Here is a 20,271-nt window from a genome sequence, read left to right as displayed (position 1 = left end):
ACAAGCTTCACCTTCACCTGCAACTCTTCACGACATCGCCTGGTTCCTTCCTGGTTCCACGTGGTCACTGGCTAGTGACCTTGACTCTGTCCCCTCTGCTTGCAGGTTTCTTCTCTTCTTGATCCCAGCCTTGGGATCCACCGGACACTCTCCCCTGACTGCCTGTCAGCATCTTTCTTCAGGCATCCATAGGAGTCGACGACGAAAACGACGCATCTTCACCCCTATGCACCCGCAGCCTGTGGGCTAGGTAACTTGGGTACTCCGGTGCTCATCAGGATAGTGACTATCCTAGTGTCTAGTTTTCAAGTCTCAACTTCCTAGCTACTCCGGAAGTGTCCTAAATCTATCTATTTCTAAACTGTAACATTGCTATTGACTTTTACGCATTACGCGTGAGTGTTTCCACTCTGCACACGAATCCCGTGGGCCTCCCACTTCCTAACTAACGCTAGTGTAGTGTAGCCCCAGCGATTCCCTAGGCCTAGGCCTATCCTATTTCCGTGACAGTGGTTCTTATACCACTTATTTAGTATATGGTTTGCGTGGCCCCTAGGGCCTAACTGTATTACTTACCTGTGTGACTTACTGTATGCATTAATAAGACTGTGTTGTACTTACCTCTAAACTCATAAAGAGTGCTGAGGGTTTGCTTAGAATAAATACACTTTATTTTATATATATATCTGTTGTGGTGTCCTTTCATTTGGTATTCAAGGGATTATATATGGTATCACAGCTGGCTTCACATGCCATTCAGAGTTTAGCCTAAGACTGCTCTTGTCCATGCTACCACTAGGATAGCTGGTCTATAAGGTTGACTTTACAACCAATCACCATAAGGGTATTTGGACTGATATAAGGTGTACACTATAACTAGTGACATCATACATCAGGCCAACTTCTCACACTATCTTCCTGGCTCTCACAACCATCTGCCCCCTCCAGACTCAGTAGGGAAATTCTACAGCATTAAACAAGAAAGATGACCATTTTTACCTGGTCCACTGACTTCTTAAAGACAGACAGTAGCTTTCTCTTTCTCAGGACCTTCTGCTCCCATCAAGTTCAGGAGGAAAGTTCCACAGAGACAAGCAGGCTTCCATGGCAGTACAGTGGTACCTTTAGCTCATTAGGTTAGCAGGATACTGCACAGGGATCCCTGAAGCAAAAAGTTGGAGAAGGTCAAATCAGAGATGGAGACACCTCTCTCCACTTCCCAGGCACCCAGGCAGACGTTCTTCAGTGCAGCAGCAGACAGGGGAGATTTTCTTAATTCAAGGTCAATCCTCCCCTAATGGTGGATCGAGCAAGGTAGCTCAGTCAGCTTTCGGTGATAAGGCTAGCATATTGTAAGGAAATTCTCAAACTTCTTCATTCAAGCTTTGTAGCAAAGTGAAGCACTTCCTTTCCTTTGTGGCAAACAAACCTCAGGTAACAAAAGACCAATTGACGATTCAATGTCTGCGCTATGTGGAACTCTTGACTTTCTCCCAACAACACCTCCGACCCTCTCAATTGAGCACACAGGTCGACAAAGAAAATGTATTCCCATTACCCGGCTCCTGTTGTGGGCCTCCTCTAGTGCCTGGCTCTACTGAGTATGGATGGACCCCTTCTATAAATCTGAAAGGTGACTCAGTGGCGTTGGCCACCTCTAGTTACTTCTCTTCTATCAACCTGATCATTGCGGGTCAGTTTTTTAAAGTTTTATTTATTAGGAAGGTCAGCAAAGGACATAAATTAGATGGAGTCACTGACAGAAATGGGTGGTATGCCTTTTGGAATGCAATTCAACTGAGCTCTGGGAGAATATGTTCCATATGTCAAAATTGTTTAAATGATAATAGGTAACAAGACTGTCTAATTAACACCACCTTTCTTTCCTGATAGCCTGGATCCTGCAAATGTGAGTTTGGTAGCATTTTCATATCAAAAGTGCTACGACTACATGTTACACCGTAAGAAGATGTTCTGCAGCACAGCCCGCTATTGAATACATGTAAATTAAAATCACAGGCTATGTTTTAGGAGTAAGTGGGAAGATATTCCCTTCACTCCTGCTCCCCTTATCCCCTACTCTATGCAAATTCTCAGATATCCTGCACTTTCTGATCAGATGCACTTCTGATTATTTTACAAGAGTGAGAGTTATGGTGATTTGGAAAGAACAAAATTGCTGTCCATTTAAAAAGAGCATGTGTGGGTATGCATACATAGGAAACTACAGCCACATCTGAGGTTAAGACATCAGACCTCATAAACTAAATTAGAGGAAACATTGCAAAATGATGGATTTTCTTACACCGCCATCATTAAAATTGTGCATTTTATTTTGGGTTGGTTTGTTGCGCTCTTATAGTTAACATGTTACACCATTGGTAGTCCTGCTAACAGCACAATGGGAAACCATGCTACAGGATTTACGCGGGGCAATGGAGGGAGGTGCGGAAGCTGCAGCCGCTCCCCCTAATGGGGATCTCACATCGGGGGAATATACAACCAGAATACCCTCCCAGGGAGCAGTAGACCTGGCTCCCCAGTTATATGGGCTGGAGCTATCTTAAGGGAGATAGGGGCCTAGAAGAGGTGACGTGGGAGGGCTTCAGTAGGATTAGTCCAAGCACATTACTTCTACCCGTACGAGTGCGCTCCCAACTATTAATCCAAATAAGCAGCACCCAACACACCCCTATATATACGCAAGTATTGCAAACTACCTCCTACAATACGCATGAACCATAGGGCTACAACCTGGAAATACTGCATGTCATATGGGGCACCGCCCACGATCCCCTCACTTTTGTCGCAAAGCCATTTAAGCCTAAAGGGGGACAGCATATCGGACAAGCTCTGCATAAGTTAGAGATGTGTCATTATATTACAATGCTCAGAACCTTTTGTTATACATGAGTTAATCTGTTTTATAATCAATTGTAAATCAGCCACAGCAGCGATAGGGATCGTGTCACACCGGACATGATATTTGATGGTCCTGGCATAACACAATATCACATGGTCAGCTGTAAAATTGTAAAGTCCTGTTTATAATAAGAGTGTAACTCGTTACTGACCAGCATTGTCATCGGAACAATTTTGCATATACTGTTTTCTTTTGTATCATGCAATACGTATGCAGCTGCACTTGTATCGCAAAAAACAAACTCAGTAAACAGATGGTTAAAAAAACATGTTACACCACTGGTGGCATACATCCATGGTAACTAATCCCTTTGTTTCTAGCCCTGTGAGTTCAAGCATTCCTAGTGTTATTTTTCTTAAAGTGTCCTGGGACTATATTTCCTGATTATATTATTCCGGACATTTTAACATTGGCTTATGTTTTTACAGACCCTTTATTGGCCAGATAAAGAAGCTTCTGTGGAAGGTGGAAGACCACAATCCGGTAAAAAAGATGGAAAAGCAAAAGAGCAAGAGAAGCAGAAGGAGAAAGGGCGCCAGAGTGCGCAGAAGGAGAAAGGGCGCCAGAGTGTGCAGAAGGAGAAAGGGCGCCAGAGTGCGAAGGTAAGGTAATGATAAAGGTCAAATTAGTAGGACTCCCTTTTTCCAGTAGGGCATTGTCTAAACAACATAAAAATTTATATTCAGCTAATTCATGTCTCCTTACCATATGTAAATGAACTGAGGTTCCATTTCCTGCTTGCATTGATGGTATCCTAGAACACCCAAAGTACAATGCATTGGCAATGGTCAAGCTAATTTTTCAAAAGCAGTTACTGTAAGCTGGTACTTGGCAGTTTTTTTTTAAACGATTGGTGTACTATCAATGGTCCTGAATTTGCTTTATCTATTTAGTTAATATTCCCAGAGCGTGCATCCACCCGAGGGCATCTTGCTGTTTTGCTGGATTGGTGAGATAAGAAGAACAAATAAAACATGTTAAAGGGGAACTTAAATATTAAAGTGCTATACTAGCTCAGCAAAAGAGAAAGGTTTTGAGAGTTTTCCTGAACATCAGATAGTTCAAAGTGGCATTCAGGGACAGCGTCAAGTTTTTCCTGGCTTTGGAACCTTGGAGGACAGGGACTGGCCCCCATTGCGTGCCTTAAAGACACATAGGATATACAGTAGCAAGGAGGCATTGGAACGCAGGCAGCTGGAGGATTGGTGAACTGAATGATTTCTGAACCTTCCATGCAGTAAGAGATTCTGTTATAATACAAAGCAGTGTAATCTTAACTTTTTGACTTACTGGTAGCCAGTGAAGGCGTCTCTGTTCATTGGAAACATGGTCACATTTCTTCAATCGATAGAGCTTACGTATGGCAAAATGTTGGTTGCTTTGTCATTTTGTTAGGGCATAATCTGAAAGACTGAAGTACAACATGTTGTAGTAGTCCAGCCAGAAAGCACACTTGAGGAAACTAGCTAGGTTGAAAGTTTAGAGGCACTAAAGGGAGCTGTTTTTCTAAGGTTTTGAGTATCCTAGAGCAGAAGAATGTGATTACATTTTTTTCTTTTGCAGTTTTATAGACTGCAAACTTGACCAAAGGTATTTGAGCCCTTTGCATGAACACCGATTACATTACACAAGGTTACATTCACTTTTTTAGGGACAGGGAGCTTAAGTAATCCTTTTTCCCTAGTTCCAAAGTCGGCAGCTCTGGTCTTGAACCAAGTATACTCCAAGAGATGTAACATGGATAGAGATGTGTGGAAGAGTACCCAACTTTGTATCCTGGAAGAAGCTGTCGCCTCTGAGCTTTTGATTTCGTGCGGACATTAATTACATTTTGTTGGGGTTAACATTCAAATCATTAATGGTTATCCTGTGTTGAATGCCAAGTAGATAGTTGCAGAGAGAAGGTTCCGAAATTGGAGCAAATTTGTCAGTATGAATAAAAAGATGCGTATCAACAGTGTAATAAACTGCCTTGCATCCGAAAGATCTAACATACTGGGCGAGTGGTTGTAATGCTTGTAATTTGACACAATAGGACACACCTAAACCCTGCACTCCCAAGAGGAGGCAAATGCACTACTGCACCTTTAAATAACACACGTAAAACAGCACTCCCAAAAGACGAGGCGATGAAACAAGACCCAGCACTCTCTTAAGGCTACGAAAGAAAACAAATTCAGGTGCATTTATAGTGTCACACACATGTTTATTAATTCAATATTTTGGAAAGGAAGACAAAATATACCAGTTGATGCAGACTCCCAAATATAAAGTAACTCAAGCACAAAACCAGAGTAAGATGTAGCATATATACCTGTAGCAAAGTGCAAAGAAACTTAGAAATGATATACATAAAGTAAGTAACACCTCACCGATCGTTCGCTCGACATCCTTGCCAACTCAAGCTGGGGAGCCCGTTGACAGCTGGGCTTGGACTCTCGACCGGGAGTCAGGTTCCGTTGGTCTTACGACAGCACGTCTACTCCATAAGTGAGCTCCAATTCACCTGTCAACATTATCCGGCTTTAATACGTTTTACTCACCATGAGGCGAAGGTTCTAGAAACCTCACCCTCTTTCTTCTGTTGCGAAAAATCGAGCTGGCCGTACTGATCTGTGTCAAGGTCAAGACAGAAGCTGGCCGGGGTACTGTATTTTGATTCCGAGACAGAGCTGTATATTCGGCACATTCCCTGAAAGGTACCAAGCATGCATCCCACACAACATGTTTCAGTTCACTCTGATTGGTGAGGAGCGAAAACAAGTGAAGAGCGAAAACATGCCCTCCCCACTTTGCAGCTATGTGTGAGCACAGAAAATGGAGTCTGTTACACAAGATGGAGTCAGCACAGAAAATGGAGTCTATTATGCCAAATGGAGCCAATGGTCAATATATTATTCTTAATATCACTACAGCGGTCCATATAGATGTAGTAGAGCATTGGAGAAAAGGACTAGTTACACCTAAATGCACACCAGTCAAACAGCACTGGTACTATAGTCAAGAGGATATAGATCTCTATATGGCCCGTCTAAAACATTGCCAAATGGCTCTCTTTACATCTACCTGCCCCTTAGTTTCTTTTAAACGGAGATCAGTATATCTTGGATACAAGATTCCTTCCAGATTACTTTAACTCATAATGAGCAAGAGTCATGGAAATTGCTTTTCCTCTCCAATTTTCTCAGTTTTTCCCTAAAAAGCATGCAATATAATCTAGTCAAACATGAGTGGAGAAATTTCCTGTGTACATTTTTTGAAAAAACGTCTAATCTTGATTCAACTGGAAACTCCTGTTTCTGCACAAAACATGGTTTCCACACAACTTGTAATGATGGCCTGAATGGGAATAAAATTAACGTTTTCCTCTTTGAGTCTAGCAAAAATGGGAAGGCAACTAAGATACTGGGCGCAAATTTGCTTTATGATGTATCCTTGACCAGAAATACTCTTCATGATAGTGATTTGTCATGTGTTATCAGGGCAGAATGGACAATCTCACCAATCTAGCATTTCCCCTGTAGGCTGCAAGCTTAATGGGCTGCTTTCAGAGCTGGATGGTCTGTCGTAACTCAACCATGCCTCCGTGACCCGATACTATTTGTAGCTTTGTTGCAAATTGAAGATGGTTTGAACATTTTTTACAGGGGTGATATTTGTTACAAGTCTGACCCTGCATGTTTTGTTGTTTAAAAGTCATCAATCAGACTTTGTAGTTTATCCTGGTTCAATGGCTCTTCGTGGGTTAGTGTGTCTATGGTGTGCTATCCTTTTGTACTAGAGGATACATTTATGAACCTTGTGCCAAGGAAGTCCTTGCTAAAATAAGTTCTGTTCACAGGCAGTGAACCATGAGTTCCTTTCAACCCTGCAATATGTGGTCCGGGTTTCCAGCACTGATTTGCCGTTTGTCGAGAGCTGGTGCTGTTTACCTTGGCTGCTGTTGTGGGGCCAGTAATCAGGTTTACAGTGGATTGTTACCAGATTCATCATGTTACAGGTTCCTAAAATACATATGACTTCTCTGTATGCTGTTTTTTCACATGCCCCTATTCTTCTAGTAATGTCTTGTTTTCAGTCAATAAGGGGCCGATTATGAGTTTCAGCGGTGTGGGCGACACTCCCTGCCACTCCCCGACAACACTGAGACTCGCCACCTCCTGCCCAATTACACTGTGGGTATCCCATGGTGGTGCCTCTTTTAAAGAATGCGGTGCCTTCGATAAAGGCACCGCAATGTGAACACCTGACATGGTTCCTGCACGGCATGGACTTGAAAGTCCATGTCGTGCAGGAACTTTTGCACCACAAACCGAAGGACTGCAAATATAGGAGAACATTCTCAGCAAAAACTCTCAAGATCGAGAGGCAAGATTACTGTTATCGCTTAAAAAGAGAAAGGCATCTGAAACTCCAGATTCCGGATATGAAGGGTCCTGCTAAGGTGAAAGGGTCATGAAAAAGAGAGAGATCTGGTAAAGATTTAACTGAACTGCCTAAAGAAACCCATAAAAAGGTGGATAAACAGAAGCTCGCATTGGAAAAGGGGATTTCTCCAACACCCCAAGAGATAAAGGGGCAAAAGGTATCAGCATCAGAGCCTTCTACACTTTTTGAGAAGTCATTGGCCTCTGCTGACACCAGAAAACCTCCTCTGAAAAATCAGGCAAGTTGCTGACTAAATCGTCAACGACAAGGATGACTACGTCGACCTATGGTCACGATGTCTACGACTTCGTCAACGGTTAACAGTAGTATTGATAATGTCTTCGTCAACGCAGAACATACCCACGCTGTCGTCGAAGCCATTTGTGGATGAACCAATGGCAGCTCCATCAACGCCACTTGCATGGACAGCTAAGATGACACCGACGAGACAGAGACCATTTTCTTCGTCAATGGCACTGTCGACAATCCCAGTGCCGGTCATTGTTGAACTAGTGCTAAGGCCAGTGCTAACCTCGCCTAGCAAGGTTTCACTGTTGCCACCATTGAGTCTTCTTGAAATGGGGAACATTAGAATGTATGACAATATCGGATTTTTTAGAGCTGCGACAAGCCCTTCGCAACTCCACGTTAAATGCCAAGACTCGGATGAAGATGAAGAACAAGTCTGAATACTCCCAAGATGACTTTTCCTTTAAGGACAGACAGCAAGGCAGGGAGAAAACATACGAGGAATTCCTCAAATTTTAGCCTTATGATGACACCTTAGATTTGCAGCAATCACATGAGCCAATAATGCAAGTCCCTGTAGCTTTAGTGATGGATCTCTGCTTAATTTTGCAGGACTATCATAAGAGGTTTCCTGGTAAGGAAGCAACACTTTCAAAACAGGTGCAAGTTAGGTGCTACAAAGGGAAACTTTATCACATCAGACTACCCCCTGGTACAGCATAAAGACATTCCCCGCAAAGAAAATTAGAAACTATCGCCATACACAATGACAATGTTGCTCAAGGGGATGATGATGATGAACCAGAAGAGGGTGAAATACAACAGGATCAGGCAACTACTACAGGTAATGAAAGGGACTACTACGTGACCCCTATATCAGCACCACAAACTCCCCCAGGTGCTAGCTCGCCACCTGATGATATTGGAGGATCCCATGCGCTTCTGGAGAGAGTGGCAAAGCGATTTGATCTCCCTACAACAAACCAAGAGTTTCTTGTATGATTTCAAGGGAAAAAAAAACAATGAGATCTATACCAATTGTTGAATTTGAATTTGGACTGAAGAGATTAAGGTCGTAAAGAACCCAGCTACAGTGGCTGCAGTAATACGGAGGCTGGATAAAAAGTACAAGGCTCCTGAGAGCTCCAAAGCCTGCATGAGAGGTCATCCAAAAGCTGACTCTGTGGTAATGCAGACGGTTCAAAGAATATCCAAGAATCTGATAGCACCCTGTTCAGCTTCTCCGTATAAGGAGGGTAGAAGACTGGACAATATAGGGAAGCATTTCTTCGCCATGGCAGCGATCACAATAAGGGCATCCATTGCCCTAGCCATACTTGGCAGGTATGACCATCAGATGTGGTCAGACCTATCTCAAGTTCTATAGTCCCTGCCAGAAGATAAAAAACAGGAAGCCAGAGCCATTCTACAAGAAGGGGAGCCTACATCCTCAGAGATCGATGTAGCCCATAAAGACTTCAGACAAATGGCTAAAGCAGCAGTCTTGAGAAGGCAGGGATGGCTTAAGGCAACATTATTTCGTCCGGAAGTGCAGTCAAAACTTTTACACATGCCCAACAATGGTGAAGTCTTATTTGGAAAACACATTGATGACGCCTTGCAGTCCATCAAGGCCGACACGGAGACTTTGAGATCCTTAGGAGTCCTACAACAAAGAAGGTTTTCATCCTTTCAAGGTGGTAAAAATAGAGGACAATATTCATTTTGTGGAGGAAACCAACCATATAAATACCAGCCATATCATCAGCAGGCACAGGGAAATCGTCAGCAGTTTTCCCAGCATTATAGACCTTCACAAACCACACAGCCAGGTAGAAGAAGAGATGCAGTCGCATCAAAAGCCAGGTATCCTCCAGAAGACAGTGACAGAGAAGTGACACCGGTTGCCTCTGTACCATCTCCCTATCGACAGGTCCTACGAAACTTGGAAATCCATCTTTTTCGACAGGTGGGTCTTAGACATCATAAAGTATGAACAAACCCTGGAGTTTATTCAGAAACCTCTATAACATCCACATGTCAGAAGGTCATACCAGCATCTTCGGCTGTTAAGAGAGGAAATCAAATTTCTGATTTCGAAGGGAGCAATAGAAGAAGTCTTACAGTGCTGCAGACACACAGGTTTTTACTCCAACCTCTTTCTATTGAAGATGAAGAATGGAAAATGGAAACAGGTGTTGGATCTGAGACAGCTCAACAAATACCTGAAAAACAATAATTGAGAATGGTTACGCTGCAGGACATCATTAAGTTGTTAAACAAAGGAGACCACATGACATAGTTGGATCTTCTAGATGCCTATTTCCATATATCCATACACGAAAGGCACAGGAGATATCTCAGATTCAAAGTGGACAGAAGTTACAAGCAATTAGGAGTTCTACCATGAATGCAAAAATTTGCAAGGTATATCCAACAAAAGTGAGGGTTGCAAAGATAATGACATTGGGGTCTACCCTATCAAGAAAAATGTCCACTTCAGTAAAGCAATTCAAGTCGTTTTTGGGATTGATATCATAATGCATTCCTCTCATCCCGGACTGCCGGTTGCACATGAGACCGCTGCAAGAACAAGTGGACAAGCTATGGACGCAGGACACAGGCTAGCTCAACGATGTTGTCCTTATAACACTAGAAATGGTGTGCACAATGCAATGGTGGATGAAGAAATAAATGATTGCAGTGGAGTCAACATTCTTATTCAAGACTCCAAGTTACATTATGACAATGCATGCCTCAATGGAAGGCTGGGGAGTAGATTTCCAAGACCTGGAAGTGTCCGTAAAATGGTCAAACGAAGCAAGAAGTAAACATATCAATCTCCTGGAACTGAAGGCAGTTGCATTGGGACTCAGTGCCTTCCTACCAAGAATGCAAGGGTCGGAGGTCTTGATTCGGCCAGACAACACAACCACAATATTTTATTTAAACAAACAAGGCAAAACAAGATCACGTCCTCTATCCAAAGAAGCACAGGACATTTGGAACTGGTGTCTACAACACAGGATTTCATGGAAAGCAGAACATGCTCAGGGCAAGGAAAACCAGTGGGCGGACGACTTAAGCAGGTCCATGAAAGACTGTCACAAGTGGGAATGGTCATACACTCAACTCAGAAAAATATTCAACAAATGGGTAATACCTTCTCTGGATCTGTTTGCTACTCCGACAAACAAAAAGTGTTGACACTAGGCAAGCAGGTTACCACACAAGAGATCATGGGGGAATTTGTTTCAGATGTCTTGGTCAGGCATATTTACGTATGCTTTCCCACCCAACCTTTAATCCCATGAACACTGAACAAGGTGAAACGAGAGTTGTGCAGATTATCCTGATAGCTCAGGTGTTGCAGAGACAATTCTGGTACACGGAGATGCTCTTAATATCAGAACAAAGTCATTTTCAACTAAAACCAGTCCCAGGTTTACTCAATAGAAATGGGCCAACTGGATTCTGAATACAACAAACTCCACCAGCTAAATATTTCCCAACAGTCTGGAAGCATTCTGGGAAAGCTAGAGCAGAGTCCACAAACACTTCATACAAGACAAAATGGCAGAGATTTTGTAATTAGCGTGCATCTAATGAGTGGCATCCTTTCTCCTCAGAGCTTGCGCAAGTACTACCATACCTTCTGTCATTAGCTCAATCCAGTCTATATCACAGCTCGATTAGAGTACATCTAGGTGCAATTTCAATATACAGACGCTATAACAATAAGAAGTCCCTGTGGTCTGACAGGTTGATAAAATAATTCCTGAAAGGGCTATTTCGAGCTTAAAAGCCGATAAGAAAACCACCAATTACTTAGCAGCTAAATATTATCTTGAACGGTTAATGAGGAGACTCTTCGAACCTATCCATAAAGCTGACATCAAACATCTTACATGGAAAATAGAAGTTGTATTAGATTTACATCTGCCAGACACGTTAGTGAGATTCAAGCCTTTAATAATGCAAGAGCTATACCTGCAGTTCAAGAAAGACAAAATCACCCTGCCTACTAATCCTCGATTCATACCCAAAGATACCTATGGATTTTCAACTCTGTGAACCAATTGTCTTAAAGTCATTCTTTCAGAGTGAGGCACAAAGGTTGCTCCACACCCTTGACGTTAAGAGATGTTTGAAGTTTAATTTGGAGAGAACTAAGGGTCAGATGTACGACTAGCAAAATTGCGCCTCGCAAATTATGACTCATTTGTGAGTTGCAATTTGCGAGGTGCAATTTGCCATGTTCAACAGTGTGTTTAACACTGTTTGCGATTTCCAATGGGGTTGTAAATTGCAAGGCTCATTAATATTAATGAGCCTCTCGCAATTTGCAAGCCCATTGGGAATGACAGGCCCTCCCAGGTATGGTGGCCTGCTGGGTCAGCAGACCATCATGTCTGGGGCTGCTTTTAAATAAAGCAGTTTAAAAAAAAAAATGCATCCCGTTTTCATTAAAGGAAAACGGGGTGCATTTAAAAGAAATTAAAAAATAAAACGTTTTCGTTTCATTTTTTAAGGGCAGGTAGTGGTCCCTGGGACCACTGCCTTCCCTTAAAAAATTGTTTTAGAAACAGTCACAAAGTGGAAGTGCGCTTCCGAATTGCGACTGCATTACCACTCTCTTGAAGTGGGTGGTAATTTGCGAGTGTTTTGCAACTGTAATTGCGGTCACAAAACATTCATACATTGATTTACGGATGCAATTTGGAAGGGAACGCCTCTTCCTAATTGCGACTCGCAATTCCTAAATAGCGAATTGCAAATAAATTGTGACTCGCTATTTAGGAATTGTACATTGCCCTGGGCCATTTTGCATGCGCAAACGGGTCGCAAACTCATTTGCGCACACAATTTAGGGTCGTACATCTGGCCCTAAGTCTTTCAGAAAGTCTGATCAGCTCCTGGTCACATTTGCTCCTGAGATAAGGTCAACCAGTGTCAAGAGGAACTATAGCAAGACAGGTATCGGGGCTATAGCTCTTTGTCACAAAAGAGCTGGAAGGCCGCTAACATCCAAGTTGCGCTCCCACTACACTAGAAGTATGGCAATCACTGTGGCTCTATTTGCAGGAGTGCCTTTGCCTAACATATGCAGAGCAGCCACATGTTCAAACAGGCATAATTTACCAGACACTATTATCTAGATGCTGCCAACAATAACGATCAAGCAGTTCTTAAAATTAGTTTCAATAAGGTGAGCTTGTCTGTTTTTATTTATAAAGGTTATTATTTGGTACTATTACAATGTAAATATGTAAATCTCTTTGTCAATAACCCTCCTCCACATAGGAATTTGTTATTTCACCGTTCTTTTCAGTTGCCTACTGCTAGCTATTCAGATTTAAGCATGGCATGTGAATTTATGAAAGATTCAAAACTGGAGAAAAAATCAAGTTACTTACCTGCACACTGTGGTTCTCCAGTATAGATATCTTTCATAGATTCACGTGACCCACCTGCCTCTCCTTCAGTCGCTCACCTCATTGATTATTTCTCCTATTCTGTGTGCAATTTTATGCACTCGTGCTTTGAAATCTGAGGTGTGAAGCCACTGGACAGGAGGAAAAGGGTGAAAGCTCCTCTCTGGTTGGCTGAACTTTGGTTGTGTTCAAAACGATGTGCATTGCTACATAATTCTATGGGAAACATACTTACAGTCTAAGTCAGTGGCATTTTTTTACTACTAACTATAATTACCGTGGGATTCCCACCTCAAGGATGGGGAAGATTCAAGCATGTGGATCTATGGAAGATATCAATGCTGGAGAACCACTGTAGTCAGGTAAGTAACTTGTTTTTTATTAACTACCTCACCGTGAAACACCATTCAAAATCGAGACACTATTAGATGTCCATTATAAATACTTCTCCTACTTTCTATTCCATCATGCAGCAGACCGTGCTAGAAGTTCCCTCTGATACTACAAAGAGTATAAAGGGCTTATCAAAGAACCCTAGAACTTTCCTTGTTAGGTCTTTTTGCTGCCACACATCTAGATGTCATTCACATCAGAATTTTCTTATTCTCAGTAGCCTAGAGAAGACTGCTCAAATACATTAACAGAGGTACCCCAGCTTCACTGTCGAGGTTTGGGGGGGAATTATAAACCTTTGAATATAATTTAAAAAACACTCTCCTGCAGCTTCTGAAATCACTCTAGAGAATGTTAAGATCCATTTAAATTCTGCAACGTCCTGTCTACAGCTATTTCAAAGTCAAAGTCAAAGTCAAAGCTTTATTTCGATAAAAAGTCATTATCATAAAAGCAGCTCAGTGTATAAAAAGTTACAGTTAAGAATAACAGTAATAAATTTAAAAAGATTTTATATCTCTGTTCCAACATTTAGGAAGGGCAATAGTTTCAAAAAATGTTTGTTCAGTTAAACTAGCCAACTAGTTGGTTACATTTTAGAGGTTAAACAATTATGGCAGCATTTTCAGTTTAAGAAATTTTTCTAACAAAGAATTAGACAGATTGTTTTAGCTTTTTGGCTCGGATAGCCCAAGCCCAGGATAGAAACTTGGCTAGGGCGCAAGCATAGGGTACGCTACTGTCCGAAGTAAGTATCCTGATTGCCACATCATGACTCCTAGTCCCCAGCTGACGGCATAGGTTTTTGAGCCAGATCCTCCTTGGAGTAGCATATTCGCCGCACACAAACATAAAATGTGCTAATGTTTCCGGTTTAACAAGACACGATGGGCATAGCTCAGACATTTCCATACAGTAAAGGTATTAAGTGGTAAGGTTCCCATTCTAAATCTAAAATACAAGGCCCTATCAAAGGGTTTTCCAATTGCATCCAGGTACAGTTCCCGCCTGGGGCAGTCTTTGAACTTCAGAAAGTCCTCTGTTAGCCTGCCCAGGGAGGTGCTAGAGTTTCTTTGAGAACAAATCCAGTCCCAATAAAGCTTTTTAAGTGTTTGCTTTGGGGGTGAAGTTCTACTTAGCCATGATTCAAGTTGACCCAACTTAATTAATAAGTTTTTCATGTCTTTTAGCCATTTGATTTTATACCAGCTTGGTGATGACATGATTTCCTTGAGGCCTCTGACATATCCGCTTAGTTCTTCTACCCGCCAAATACGGGCCCATAATAATAAAGGGCGAAATTTCGCGATTTCGCCAATCTGGGTACAGCCAAGGTCCATGAATAAAGGAAGTGTCGGGGTGCCTTGTGGAAGGGACATTATTTCTCTGCAGAATTTGTTCTCAGATCTCTGCAGAGCGTCAGTGGACGAATAGCCCCAGAGTTCCGCCCCATAAAGGGCAGAGCTAACTCCTTTAGCTGTGTAAATCTCAAGGACTGTTCCTATAGGCCTTGTTGTACTGGAACGTTGCTCTCTTAATAGGGCACCTGTAGTCCTTTTGTGGCTCAACAGCATTTTATCTAGGTGTGGCGTCCAGTCCATTTTATCCGAAAGGCGTATCCCAAGGTAATCAAAGACCTTTACCCTTTCCAGAAGCTCAGCGTTTAGGGTGGGGGAACGCACATGTTGTTTCGGTGGATTGAGGACAAGGTACTTCGTTTTGTTAGTATTTATTACCATACCTCGTTTGGTACAAAATGATTGGAAATTGTCCAAAAGTCTCTGGAGTCCCATTGGGGTTTTGGAGATTAAAAGCGTATCATCCGCGAAGAGGAGGGTCGGTATGCGTTCGCCAGCCAGGGATGGCTCGTCAGATGGATGTTTGAGGAGATGCTCAACCACCCCATTGATGTAGAGAGAGAAAAGGGTGGGAGCCAGAACACATCCCTGGCGGACTCCTCTCTCGACCGGAATACTGCCCGTTTTCTCCCCTCCAGGGCCCCACCTGACCTGGGCAAAGCTGTCCTGGTGTAGTCTGACTAATAGGGATAGTAGATAATGTGGCAGCCCCATGTCAGCAAGTACTTTCCATAATAGGTCCCTAGGTACAAGGTCAAAGGCAGTCTTTAAATCGATAAACGCGAGATAAAGACTGCCCTTGCCTATAACCACAACCTTCCAATATACCATCATGAGCCTGAATGCCTGCTCAATCGTTCCAGTACCCACTCTAAAACCTGCCTGGAAGTCGGAAAGGATTTTATTTTCTTCTACCCAATTTAGGATTCTAAGTAACAGGACTTTGCCGACAACTTTTTGGCTGGTATCTAACAAGCTGATTGGCCTATAGTTAGATGGGTCATCCCTCGAACCTTTCTTATGGATGGGGACCACCTCCGCCCCTTTCCACGATGAGGGAATAGGGGCACCCCTACAGATGGCAACAAGAAGGGAGTGGATCAATTTGCCCCATTTGGTGCTATCGGATTTTAGCAGGTCCCCGGGAATCCCATCAGGTCCGGCCGCTTTTTGTGGAATGATAGAGCTTATTGCGTATTCCACTTCCTTTAGCGTAAAATCAAAGTCAGTGGGGCAGAGTGCATAGTTTGTGGTAGGCAGGGATATAGCAGACCCTCTCCCGTTGGAGCCGTCATGGCAGGAGTAGAGTTTGGAGAAGTGGTCCTCCCACACCTGGCTTGAGATGTTACAGGTTAGCAGATCACTGTCTGGTCTGTTACGTGCCCTTATAGTGTCCCAAAAATATTTAGAGTCTTTTTTCAGGCTGGCTTCTTTAAGGGTTAACCAGTAGGCATCTTCCCACTCCCTTTTGGCCAACCACAAGACCTTTTTATATTCCCTTCTAGCTATTTGAATTGATAAGGGGGACTTCCCTTTAACTGCCTCAATTAGACATGTCTTGGCCTTTCTGCATGGTGCAGAATACCAGTCGTGTCTGCCTTTGGGTTTGGTTAGAGGTTTGGTTTTCCCTATAATCCCTTTTACCCAGAAAAGGTCCCCTATAGTTTTTATGGCTACTTCGTAGATAGTTGTTACCTTATCTGCTGCCATAAATAAATCTATGGAGCTGATTACATCTTGTGTGCCATTAATCACCTCTTCAATAGTGGACAATTTATTAGTATTACACAAGATCTTATTCCACTTAAGGCGTCTTCCACAAGAGGAGACAGTAATCTCCTGTGGACAGCTCGGTGGTGCTAGCGGCGCTCTGGTAGACCAAGAATTCATTAGGGTTAGGGAAAGTGAGTTATGATCACTCTCTATGGTAGGAATAACAACCATATCGATGACCGAACTCCAGAGCCCCCGGTCCAGCAGAATATAGTCTATCCTTGTGGAGTGACCAACTCTGTTGAACGTTGGGGCACCCATCTGATCAGAACGTGTGCGGCCATTGGCTGCTCTTAATCCAAACTCTAATGTAAGTGCGTTAAGCTGTATTGCACTGCGAGTCCAGTGCTTAATGGGTGGGATAGAGAGGATGGGAATACCCCACCTACTGTCCTCTTCTCCTAAATCGGGTATTCCTTCTAGGGGGAGTGGCTCATATGTGCAGTTGAAATCTCCTGCTATTATGATATGGCCAGGTTCGTTATGATCCCCTAATTGGGCCTCAAGTTCCGCTACTGTTGGTGAGATGCACCCATTTTTGGAGCCTCTAATGTAGACATCGTAGAGATCTACAAGTAGTCCCCCACGTTGGCCCGATAGAGAGATACCAAGGATGTCTGGGTTTCCTGCCTTTTTTATGGTTATCCGACAGTTGAGCGAAATGCTTACCCAGATGATAAGCCCCCCTGATGGCCGCCCCTTCCCTGCCTTAGGTTTTACAGCTGGTGTATAAAATGTGACAAACCCGACACGGTGCAGTGGCTCAGTGATCCAGGTCTCTTGGAATACACAAATCTTGTGGGCGTCAATCAGGACGTTCCACTCCGGGAGGCCTAATTTCCTAGAGATCCCCGCAAGGTTCCAACTAAGAATTTTTATCTCGCCATGTGTTGGATCACCGTCGGGGATGGTAATAATTTTAGAATTTGGTGGGTCTACACTGTCCCTAGTAAATATGTGGGCAAGTGGTATTAGGGGTGCCTCTGTTGGGGATTCGGAACATATAGGGAGAGATGTGGCTGGCGGAACATCCTCCATATCGTTATCGGTGATAGTGAGATTTATATCTGGACCTTCCATGAAGTTGAGTCAGTCTACCTCATCTAGCACACAGTATCTATTTGGATGAGCGAATTGTGAATACGAGGGGTCGAAAGAAGGGGGCAAGTCCTGCCATGGCTGTTGCCAATGATGGTTAGCGAATTGTGGAGGCTGAAGGGGTTGCTGCCACTGCTGAGCAGCCTGATATAGGGGTGGTAGATGTTGGAAAGGTTGTTGCCACTGAAGACTAGCATGATGTGGGAATAAAGATGAGAATTGTGGTGGTTGTTGCCAGTGTTTAGTGGTATGTTGCGGGGGATACACAGACCCTCTGTTAGTTGGAAAAGTAGGCCGATGGGGTTTTAGTCTTGGCGGCATGGGAAGGAAATAAGACAAAGGGAGTGGATTGATTTGGGTAGCAGGACCACTATTGGGTGTATTGCATATGTAGCTGGCTGCCCCTATATCCCTAAAGTTAACTGTAATTACATCCCCTGCTATTGTTTTCTTACTCCTGCCCACCCAGTCCCCTCTACGCACTGTAAGAATTTCACCACTCATATTGCTAGGTAAAGGTTTGTGTAGTTGAAGCCACTGAGCACATTTGTTTTTTAGCTCTACAAAGGTTTCTTTTACTCCCTCCTTCAGTGGGGGAACGGCTGTCAGCACAACCACAAAAGGAGAGACTTCCGGTGGCAGGCTAATTGACTTAAAGCGCGCCTGCTTTGGCTTAGAGCCTTCGGGCTTGTTTGTAGAATGAGGAGCTGCAGGGTTAGTAGACTTTCCTGTGAGATCTTTTGCTTGTAAGTTGGTAGTTTTATTTCCACCAGCAGATTGTTGCAAAGCCGAAGTAGGACCCACCGCCTTCGGAGTAGATAGGGGTGGGGATTGAGCAGAAGTATTCCCTGTTTGGGACAGGTGTAATACAGCTGAATCCTTGGTAGCTGATGGTATTTTTGCCTTGTTAGATGCATCTTTAGGGGGCTTGACGCAAGGTGAAGGTTTGGGAAGCGTTTCTTTAATCCCTTGTGACTGAATAGACCCAGGCCCATTCATCTTATTAGGCCATTTCGAAGTTATTAGCGACGTGAGTCTGTCAAGTTTGGAGATTAAAGGCTTTATTTGCGCTGCTATTGTGGCCTCAAGGTCCAGTTTAAGATCTGTTACCATGTTTTCAACCCAGCAGGGTATGCCTGACGCCAGGTGCGGGGTAGGCGATATCAAGTTGTGATTCCTTGCTTTAGCTTTAGGTTTTTCCTTAGACTTGGTCTTGGACGCCAGCTTTGTAGGAATAGTAACCCTGCCCCCAGTGTCGATAGGTACAGAAAGTGTTCCTTTGTCCATTTGCCCATCTAGGCTTGGCTTCGTCTTTTCAGATGTCTGGCAGACTTCTAGATCTGGGGTAGCCTCAAGATCAACATAAGACGGATCCGAGTCAGATTGGGTGACTGACAAATCGACAACGTTCGGAACTGTGAATTCGCCAGCGGTGGTCAAGGGTAGGGGTAAGGAACAATTAATCAAAGCTTGCTGGAAGGGTGAATTTGCGTTTGCAAGAGAGCCCAAGGAAGAGCGCTTAGCGTTCATGAGGTCCAAGGAAACTCTTTTTTCCAGCAATATAATACTTTTATCGATGGTCTCATTCACCCGTGAAATAAAAAGATCTATAGGTCCAGTCACTTGTGCTACCGCCATGGCTTTTTTAGTACAGCTTCTAGTTCTATTGCGCATAGTTGACATCTGTGGTGCTGGGTCAGATGCAAGAAGGGGCCTCTCAAAAGCGGTAGATGATAGGGCTAGGAGGCGGGCACTATGTGTTTATAAAAGAGATGGAAATCACAGTTCCGCCTACCTTGCCAACGGATGAAGGGCGAGGATACAGGGGTTCAGGGCCAGGGCCGTCCTCTGCCTTCCTTGAACGGCCTTAAACGCCCCGGCCTTTGCCCCGCGCGCGTCCCGCGTGCGCGTTGCTGCCACAGCTTATCTAAGGAGAGGTCAAGTGGAGGGGGCGGGAAGAGGACCAGCTGTGACCGATCCGCGCCGCTAGGCACGCTGGTCCTCGCAGTCCCGCCTCTGACCTTGGTGACCAGCTGTTGGTTTCCAGGAAGCGCGTTGGTGTTCATGCACGTCGAGGGACAGAAGGCTAAGTCCACAGTAACCAAAATCTTTGCCTACGAGCGGCTCCCGCGAAGCGGGGGCCGCAAGGTGTGGCGAAGTGGCCGGAGAGCAACAGGAATCAGGAGCAGCGCTCCAAACAGTAAGGGACCCTGGATGGCCAGCTGGAGGTGTCTGGGGATGAAGCGGGTCTTCTTGTTGTCACGGGCAGCGTTGCCGGCCAGCTCCAGGATCTCAGCGGTCAGCGTAAATACCTATCCAACTCGCTGTTCGGGCGTCTGCTAGGTGCAACCTTCAACGATTTTCATGAGTCACTGTTGACATTTTACCGGAATTGGCAATAGGTAATCCTTCTTGTGCAAGCATGCGGAGTTCATTTGATGAAAATCTTCAGCGGATACGCTGATGTTTTTCCCCGACGTTGACGAGGAGCGCACAGGCGTGATGTGAGCCTCGGATGGCACGGAGAGTCTTCGCTGTCTCTGAAAGAATAATAAGGAGGTTCGTTTTCAGCTGAAAACGAAGAACAGTGGAAAAAGACCAGAGGGGTATCTTG

The 20,271-nt window shown here is 43.9% G+C and overlaps 1 protein-coding gene across 1 annotated transcript in view; it reads left to right on the top strand.

The window, feature by feature from the left end:
• The window catches only part of LRRC43 (leucine rich repeat containing 43), a 528,148-nt gene that overhangs the window by 372,346 nt on the left and 135,531 nt on the right, over positions 1-20,271 (top strand). The window contains exon 9 of the mRNA XM_085632775.1: positions 3,352-3,525. Coding sequence (XP_085488901.1) covers positions 3,352-3,525 — 174 coding nt within the window. The remainder of the gene's footprint in view (positions 1-3,351; positions 3,526-20,271) is intronic.

Source organism: Triturus cristatus, chromosome 11 (genome assembly GCF_964204655.1).
Source record: "Triturus cristatus chromosome 11, aTriCri1.1, whole genome shotgun sequence".
Lineage (NCBI taxonomy): Eukaryota > Metazoa > Chordata > Amphibia > Caudata > Salamandridae > Triturus > Triturus cristatus.
The sequence above is the reverse complement of the archived record's forward strand: the minus strand, read 5'-3'. Positions and strand labels throughout refer to the sequence as shown.